At 45.3% G+C, this 10101-nt stretch overlaps 1 protein-coding gene across 1 annotated transcript in view; it reads right to left on the bottom strand.

Annotated features, from left to right (window-relative positions):
• Positions 1-841: 841 nt before the first annotated feature.
• The window catches only part of T265_08324 (hypothetical protein), a gene marked incomplete at both ends in the record, with an annotated part of 17940 nt that continues 8680 nt past the window's right edge, over positions 842-10101 (bottom strand). The window contains 2 exons of the mRNA XM_009174090.1: positions 842-2555; positions 8074-8253. Coding sequence (XP_009172354.1) covers positions 842-2555; positions 8074-8253 — 1894 coding nt within the window. The remainder of the gene's footprint in view (positions 2556-8073; positions 8254-10101) is intronic.

Raw genomic sequence — 10101 nt, 5'->3', positions numbered from 1 at the left:
GGTGCCTCTTACCCTAGCTTACACGACTAGACAGAATTTACCAAAAGCCTTAGTTAATGAACACTGACACTGAGTAGCGGGCGGAATGGAGGTTATCCTAGTGTTCGAAAACGCTATAAGCTGAAACACTGTCTTCTGGCGCTGATATTACATACATCGAAATAATTTAGATTTATCAAAGTACCTTTAAGTTAGATCGAATAGTCTAAGGCCTAGAAGACATGGCTTGCAAATACGCACTGGAACGAGGTGTTTGCAAAGCGCAACATCCAATTGCTACAAGGATGACAGTGCCAGTCCCATCTACTGGTGAAGCAATACATCTGTATCCGATGGCACACATCGTAACAAGTGAACAACAAACTCTCCGTTTCCGATCTCTTCCATGGTGACTGTGGATAGGGAAAGGTCAACCGAATCACCACTGTGATCTGGAACGTCTTGCCAATACGTGAATGAACGTGTGTCATAGATATGAATGTGATGCACTGACGCGCAACTACATAACTGTACATGCACACACCTAAGTATCGGTGTAGGGGTGTGGACTCAAAAACGGACTGTCTGTGACACTGCCTGATGGCGTTCGCAGTCCGAAAGCTAGTTTCATCGTTCCACTTAACGGCCAGTACGAAAGGACAAAGATGTAGCCAAAGCCACTGTTACTGTACCCTCAATTCGATCGGCTCGCTTATTTAGGCATTCGCGAGCATGTGAACGTGGTGAAAATGCACGTAAAGTACGCGCACACATAAGCAGAACGTGTGCCGGCGTACTCTTGCTTGCTCGTCACAGTAACGAGAGAGAATGGTGTGAACCTGTTGATAGAAAAAAGGCAAAGTTAGTAGAACATACCGGTTAGGAGGACGGCGTGGCGCAGTAAATAAAACTCCTGTGCACTGAGGGCGGCCTGACGAAGTTCGGACATTAAATGCATCAAACGATCTGTGAAGTCTCTGTCTGGTCTCCTTCCAGGCTCCAATGCGGCAACAAGACCGTTGTTTTGAACGTCTGCTAGTAATATCCATGGTAGTCCTAACTGGTCCAAGCCTGTGGTTATCGAAACGGCTTCAAGCTGGGGTGACCGATCCTCGACGACAACCAGGTCCAATGCATGTTCCACCATATTGAGCACCAGCAGCCGATGCCAACAAGAGGATAAAAGAGATACCCAGGATAACATATCTGAGCACAGACCATGACCATTGGTATCATTTCGTAGATTTAGTGATGGACTGACGCACACTGAACCCAAAACTGGAGCGGATAGGGCAACAAACTCAACTAGCTGTCGGAGCCACTCTGTTATTCGAGATTGGACAGGACGAGCGGTTTTCTTCGCCAGTTGCACAAAAGTGGATTCGAACTCGGCGACCGGCTTCCCATTTTCAGGGCTTACTTGCTGTTCATCAGAAGCACCGGGGGCAGGGGGAGTACATATCCCGGTTAGGTCGATAGGTTCATCAACACCGGAATCTGCAGACAGAGAGCGATGAGGCTCAGTCTGGAAAGAGCTCGAGTTACTCAACGCTTCGTAGGATTTCCCCGTCGACCTAGCTGGAATCGTATGGCTTGAATTAGCGACCCTTGGACTGGGGTGACTGGATGATTGGGGACTGGAAAGATGTGATCCCAGCAGACCGACGACCAAATTGTTCTCAGCTGAGCCGGTCGTCTGAGTCTCCTCGTAACCAGGGATGGAATGGGGTTGGGCAGAGAAATTGGGCATATCATGGCTAGTCAGTTCCGAATGACGGCGATGTTGCAGTCTGGCTTTTGTCCCTAGACAGCTGTCTGAAGCAGCTGCATAAGTACGCAGGTGTGGCCGACCTGCAGAAACTTTAGACCCGACCGAACTTGCACGGTTACGAAAACTCCCATGCAGTGCCGTTAGCTTTGCACCTCCTTTGCCTAGGATGTTCAATGTGTGGGACTTGCATTTGACCGACGAAGAAAGCGACGGGCCATTCATCGTGACCTTTCCATCGGAGTCATCTTGAAAAACACCATTGCTGTTGTCTTTCCGCATTTCATCACCTTCGGAGTTATGTTTTGAGCGAAGCAATGGGGGCTTGAGCATTGAGGTGAACAGAGAAGATGCACACTGCAACGGAGAGTGGGGTTGACTTGCACCAGTTTCGTTGCTCACCAATAAGCTATACAATAGCCCCTGGTTACACTGTCCTGTCGGAGCACGGCGACCATGTGTAGGCAATTGACTGTCGTGTTCGGGGCTCGATGAGCGAGTGACGGTACAGGGACTGTTGGATGGATTAGGACTCAATGTTCGTACGGAGGTAGTTGTAGCGGAATTTGGACTTAGGGTAAAACGTTGATGAGATGAGGAACAATGCATAGGGGAAGAATGCTCATTAGCTTCAAAGGGCGGCTCATTTGTGGTCAATTCACCGGAGACTGTGGAAATCACGGTCGAAGACGTTTCCATAGGAGACCCAGAAGCAGACCGATGTCCATTGCTATCGATGGTATTCGGATCTGATGTAAGCGACGAAGCATAGTGTGCTTCTTGACTGTTAACCAGCGCCTCAGCGATGCTGAAAAAGAAAGATAACCAGTACTGGCGATGACCACTGACTGGTATGGCCAAGATGATATGCGTGAACTCGAACAAATTCTACTGACAAGCGAATAGTTTTCATTGGTCAACAGAATTTGTATTAACGGGGAACGTATGAGAACGCAGAAATTGGAAGAAAGCCTGTGAGAGAGGAAGTCATCATCATCATTGACAATAACACCAGATGAAAAGACTGGTGCCTCACTGCTATAGAATGATGTGAATTTATTTGAATAGGGCCTTAGAATGGAAAGGGGAAAATGGGGTAGGGGGATCAAGGGTTCAAAAAGTCAAAAATACCGGATGAACAGTGAGGGTAAGTATATCCTAGCATGAACTAATTCATTACAACTGTACAGCCAGCAAACAAGCCCGACCGATTGTCACTTCAAATTTCAATAGATGACCGTTTTATTGTCATCTTGGGAAGTGAAACGCTCCTACAAGTCTAGCGATCCAACAAGCGCCGAAAAATGTGTGAGTACTTGTATGTGAATCGGTCCAGACTACTTGGACGGATAGGGTACCGTTAGTACACAAGAACTTCTTCAAAAGGCATTGCCATTTCGGACTGTACACCTGAAAATACACATTACCAAATCAGAAGCACATGAGAGAAATAGCATAGCCACTGGTGTCAAGCACACAACAGTTAATCGTATCGAACGTATATACTAAGCGGTTCACAATATGCAGGTCTACTCAACCCAACCAAACAACCAAACAACAGACCAGCAAAGCGACCAACCAAACTGTTAACTAATTAATTAAGTAACCAGCACACTAGTAGTATATGCATATAGTACATGCATGCATGTATGCATATATAATATATGTATCTAATGAAGGATATTAGTCGCACGGCTAATGTAACCGTCACGTGGTTCGAATTGAGTCTCATCAACCAGGGACACAAGTCAGATACTCAAAATCAGCCATTCAACATCCGACAACGATGCTGAAAAAGCTATCCATCTAGGAAATGTCAGTCTTGTGATAACCTAACACCCAGTACTAAAACTCATTCACAGATCTGTTTATCTGGACGGTGGTCACGAAACAAAGACGAATGATTTAATTATCATCATGAACGGAACGAGTGAGTTTACATTCATTGGTGCCACCAAAATAGCATTTCACTTAGTGTGCGACACAGAAAAAACGTCAAAAGCGGGAAAGTCCATGGTAGGTCTTTACAAATGAAGACTGTCACTCCAGATGAGTAAAATAACGCGGCTTATCAATTAGTAATCTACACCACTGGGATCCTTCAAGCCTATGGTTCAGGGTGCCATAACGGTTTTGCTAGAGCTGTCTGGATGACGGCCATCCCCCTGTTACTTGTGCACATCCAGTATGGTTGAAAGTGACAGCCGCAACGATCCATTCATCCGCAGATGTACTGCCTTCCGTCACTCTCATTCACACTGTCGTTGGTACACGTGGAGTTAAATTAGGTCACATGTGAACACGCGTGCGCACGCGCCCACACTGTCCGGATCGACTGGCTGTTGCCAGAATGGCTCATACAATGGGTTGCCCATCCGGCTGTCCATAAGGTGGGAAAAAGGAAACAGCATCGATCTGTTTTTCGGCATCATCATCATCATCCACCTAATCACCAGCCACGCCACCATCACTACTGTTACCCACGCCCGTTGCTGTTTCAACCACGACGCAATCCACTGCGTCAGGCAAACCAGACGACAGGCCAGTGCTTTCTATGCACTTATACCGTGGTGCCTTGCCAAACCGACTGGAACTACGGAAACCACACACCTGACGCAAATAGAAAGGTCTGAATCAAAATGATCCGGGTCAGCCGGAATTACGTAGACAGTTGGCATTCATATTGTGAATGCATGATGACTGTAACCTACTTCGAATCATGCTCCCCTTTTTTGACATGCTGCAGGTGGTTATTTGATCTCTTCCCCATCCCCGAAAGCTTTTCAAGCCACTCAAAATCACTACTTGAAGAAAATAAGTAGAAATGACCTCAAGCAGAAGTGGCACTTTATTAGAACTCTACAGATGTACTCAAGTAGAATAGGATAGAATAGAACAATAATATTCACACACTATTATTCATTTTGAAAATGTATCAGTGCAAAATACTCCGTTCTAACGAATACGGTTTTTCCTGGATACTTTGTAAGTGAACTTTCAACGTCGTAAGTTCCGTTGAACGAGCTAAGGGGGGTTCCACATTCCCCGCCCTTGAGGAGGACACATTCCGATGCACGTCAAATATACCAACACTTACGTTTCCATCCATCTATCTGCTGTGAGCTCGAGATAGCCCAGTGGTTAAAACGCGAACTTACTGACAAAAAGGTTCGTGGTTTTGACCCGATTCCGGCATCTCTACTACCCCTGTCTAGACTTGGGCAACAGAGCGGTATCTCAACCCACGTGCTTCCTTCAAGTGGCATGGCAGCTAGGCACCGAAAGGTCATTAAGGCTGGACGATTCATCATCGTCATCGACAGCATGACATCAGTGTTCAACACCGATGCTTCACTGCCGTACATGAGTTTATTTGTGTATGTGCAATTCATGGTTGTACGTGGGCTGGGATACTGCCAGGGCGCCCACACCTAGACAGGGGGACGATTAGGGTCCTCAACCAAAGCCTCTGGCTCAAAAGCCTAACCGCAAGGCAGCGGTGTTTGACGGGAAATGCAAATGCATTACCATTTCTACGGAACAAGTCGCCACATGTTCCAACCCCAACTTGGAGGGCCAGGAGACTGTGTTAGTCAGACCTCTAACCATTGACCAACCTGGTATAAGAGACTTTGTGAGTGTCGCGGGACACTCTCCAGTATAGCTCAATGGATCGCTGAGGTGCGCAAACCGTCACACCACGGTAAGGTCCAGTCTCTTCGTGGCGGAGGCTGGACGATTAGGTGTTAGTAATTTATTTAACCATATTTCGTTACTAATTTTACCAAAACACCAAAAAATCAGAATGAAGTGAACTCGAGTAAGATAGGAAGAATATGGTGGCTACGATCAATATACAATCCGCATATATATCTACAGCTGACGATGATGTGCAACCCAATTTACAGTTGGGAAGGCTGCCTAACCTTCCGTTTTCCTTCTCCTCTTTACCAAGACTTTCTTCTCTCACGGATGTATAGCGGTTAAGCGTCAGTATGTAGTACTGGTGTGTTGCTGTCAAAGACCGTAATGGTAGACAAATAGACTGCTGACAATGGGGCAAAGGTTGAATTGAAGGAGAAGAGTGTCCATGAAAAGTTCGCTGCAACATTATTCTGACAACCTGGTAGCAAGGGTCGAATAAGAATTAACATTCTCTGCGGCGATCTCGTAATCGGGGGTGTAATTACGAGGTAAACGTTGACCGAAAAAAGGAGGCATCGATTCTCTCCCGAACAATCGAAATCCTCTCCTGTTCGGGGGAATCTCCGCTTGGCCGAGTGGAACTGAATACAACAGTTGAACAGCAACTGTTCGACATCACCTGGAATTAATCCACCGGAATAACGAGTGTTGCCTATAGGCGAGTTGATGTATCTCGTGTTATTTCAGACAAAAGCGGGTACATTCCACATAACCAACTGCTTCCTAGCCGGTGGAGTACATTCATTTGAACAATAATTTGGTGCTAACGGCAAACCAAACTGGATTCCAGCCCTAGGGTGGAGGACTAAAGCGGAAAATAGCTGCCGAGGAGCTTTCAGTAGCCTCAAAAGTAGCCTGTGTCAAGTAAGCGATTCTCAGTTCACGTTGTTTGGTAATAAAATTCAGGTTTTCAGTTTATTCCATTTGATTTGATGGCCAGAGGTGACAGAGTACACGAATCTTGCTCATGTATCTCAACACAAGTAAGCATTGAAAGAGCAGGTGGGATTTGGGGACAGATCTTCTGTAGACCCTGATGAGTCGTCGACAAAACTGTTGGTTCAAACAAAAACTCAAAACCAAGGCAAAACAAGGAAAAGTAAAGGAAAAGAGGCTTAATGCTGGTCTGCCACAATCCCGAGATGCCTACACCTATGAACATTCATTCAGACGATTTGGGTAAAGACTGGCAGAACGAACGCTACTGACGACAGCTAGCAGCCATATACTGGACCAGGCATGTAGTGGGCTCGACATGTAGTGAAAGTAAAAAAATGCTTTAGACACATATGGTATAGCTCTTCGAAAGTCGTCCTCGGCAGAAATTATCCATTATGGTGTAGTTCAGCTACCAGTTTAACAGATGCTGTGGGCCTCAGTGAGTGTTCAACGTTCAAACAGTTCATGAGGGATATGGAACCGGCTCTTGAGTTCATGTTATTCATTACGTAGGCATGCGCACAACAGTCCCGCCCCTGGTACCACTCAGCCCCCCCCATCTCCATTTAACCACATAGCAGCAGTGCATCAAGTTAACCTCAGTCGGTCAACAAAGTGAGCAAGAGGTGGACTCTCGCCCCAGTTCGAAAGACGATTTGGTGGACTTCCCAGGTACGAAAATGAGGAGAAATTTCAAATTCAACATTAAGTTCGGACAAAATTAAGCCCGGTCAGCGTCGAGTGCCCGTGACTGACTCAAGTGGAATGGACGGACTACAGATAAATAAAGAAAGCGATGGACACCAATCGAAAGTCAGAACAAGAAGACAACAAAAGTAATCGTTCACGTAGTCTGCAAGGAGACAACATCAGTACCGTACAACCAGGCTGGAAACCGCCCCCTATATGAACCCATAGTATACCAACCACCACTGCCGTCCGTCCGGCACACTTTCTTATTGTAAAGTCTAAATGTGCCGTAGTTGGGAGGAAATCGTCTTGATATATTTGATGATATGCTATCAAAGGCATGTGTCATTTACGAAAACAGAGACTTGAAACTAAGAGGAACAGGAGAAATAACCCCAAAGAGACAAAATGACCGTTTGGATTGATATTGGCCAGATCCACTGGCATCTTTCCTACCATACTCAGGAAAACGGTCCATGGTTAAAAATAGCAAAACATGACATCCAAAGGTGTGAACCACTGGATTTCACTATAAGACCTCTTGACTTCAGGTGCTGATTTTTAATGAAATAGCTCTAAACAACCCTAACTAACACAGAACTGATAGCTGTATACATGAACGTCTTCTGCCGTGCTCAGACAGCAGTTAAATGAGTCACCACACGATGGACATTTAGTGTTTTGTTGACCTTAAACGCACCCGCATCATTAGCACCTAGCATCCAGTTCGTTTTGACTAGTAGGTCAAACAGTACAAGTGATCAAGTTCAACACAAGCACTAATATGCTCAGCCTCAAGTACGCCACGTGGCTAGAGAGTAAAGACGGCTAAATGATATCGTGATACAATCCACCCAAGTACATACTGACGGTACACACGTCTATATTGATTCGACCCGCAGACCCATTTGCTGAGGTCCACCGAAGGACACGAACTTTTGTCAGCAAAGCTAGCATCATAGGAAGGCCAGCTGCTACACGTACTGACTCACAGAAGTGGTTGGTTAGCTGACACTGTGGTCTGTTTTTTTATGCCACGGAGATTAATGGCCAAATCACCGGGTACGGTGGATAAAGAAACCTGGAGTTTGAGAAAGACCGCACTGAATTCGGCGCGAACGTAGCGTACAAGGTTATTCGGTTGGAAGATTAGAACTGGCTTTCGCTTATACCTGTAACGAACAAGACACACGTGATATGCACATCAAAATAGTGATACTATGTGTCCATGATACAAACTGTCTTGTCACGTGCACGTCTCTTGGTGTCGCGTATCTACAGAACCTTAGGAAGCCTATCTTAAGCAGTATCCTGCATTTCGAGGCCAACATCCGTCAAAGCAAGGTAAACTCGATGTTTCCAAATTCAATGATCTGTACAAAGCGATCAGGCGCTGCAGAAAAAACCTTAGATAGCATAAACACAAAGGGTATTTCCTTTATTAGTTACGAGTAATCGGTTCAATCGAAATCGCAAGTCACTGCTGCATGGGTATTGAAGTTTTGTCACAGTCGACTTCTTCAAACCTTATTTTCTTAGTTATGCGCGGACAATCCATCGGGAGCTATCTACGTCTAAAATAAAAACTTGTGAATAAACACATTTTGGTTTGATTTCTAGATTACTGATCGTAGTCTTTCTACCAGCGAATGAATCGCCCAACACGTGAAGTTATTTCAGACGGATTCAGAGAAACGGAGGCGCACGAATGTACGATACTGTGATTGCCCTTACGTCAGGCTGATTCCAAGTGCTGTTGTCGCTCAAATCACATTAATAGGTTCGAGAAGGATTTTCACTCCAAAGTGCCTCCAGTGTTTCTACAGGTAAGTGCTATCATAAACCGAAAAGGTAAACACATGTTTCCTGACAGAGTCCCATTGGCTAAAGACCATAACCACTTAAAGTTCGCTTTTTCTTCACCAGAAAACCTCCAATTGAAATAGACAACTCCGGATAAAAACCAACTGCAGTACCCAGTACCCCTTTCCTGGAGAGAGAGAGTAGAACACGCAGTAACTGTAACTCCTCCGGTTGGGTGGAGACAGGTGCTGACTGATCCTATTAGACATGCACTTGCTCATCGTCAATCCCATAATCACGTGCAAGTAACCAAAGTCGATTTATCCTGTCATTTTCGGTCATTGTCCATTAATCGCCTCGGACGGAAGTAACTGAGAAACGATTTGTACCATTTTTGTGAGGAACCTTTTCTATGCTGAATTAAGTTGTTTACCATGACCTGCGCTTTGATTTGGAAACGGGCTGAGGGCGAATACCTGCTAAGCTTCATGATGACCAGAATCGTACTCAGGTAAGTTCCCTCTTAAGGCATTGTTGCAGAGCTTGAGACCTTTCATTACCAATCTTACAATTTTTATTCCTTTTTAGTCTTTGCCTTTTATCAGAGGCACACAATATAGGTTGTGATTGTTGGTAGTAGTGGTGTAACGGTGATACTACTGATGGGGAGGCATGCGAGTAGTATGTTTTCTTGTAAATTCGCTTTGCGTCTCTTGAAAAGGGAGATCTATTGCGGAATTTGTGGAGTAGCTTTGTAACATCTGCTTGGATTTGAGAAACAGTCAGTGAATATCCAGGAAAGTTCAGGAAGACGCGTTCAACAGAAGATGGATGTTCAGTTTTTGTAAACCAGGATACATATGGAGTTTTGCTTCCCTGTCCAATAGTCTGTAACTGGTTAGTAGGCGTTTTCTAATAAATAAATCCGCGGCGAAGGCCCATTTCCTTTCAGTGGTAGTGGCTTGCTATGAACGTTGCTCCGCTGAATACTATCCACGGCATAATGTTTAACCTAGATTCATTGATATGTTAAACCCAACATGGTTGTACACTAGCTAATGACAGGAGGGTTGGGTTTCATTCCATGGTTATGTATGCTGATGGTTCATACGGTCGGCATCCTATAATGAATGGAGCAGACCTGAATTTCCGACACTACTGCATTCTTCCACATTTGGAACTAGCAGATGAATGGGGTCGTTAGCTCGTGCCTGCCG

Source organism: Opisthorchis viverrini (assembly GCF_000715545.1).
Source record: "Opisthorchis viverrini unplaced genomic scaffold opera_v5_215, whole genome shotgun sequence".
Classification (NCBI taxonomy): Eukaryota; Metazoa; Platyhelminthes; class Trematoda; order Opisthorchiida; family Opisthorchiidae; genus Opisthorchis; species Opisthorchis viverrini.
This window is presented reverse-complemented; position numbering and strand designations above follow the sequence as displayed.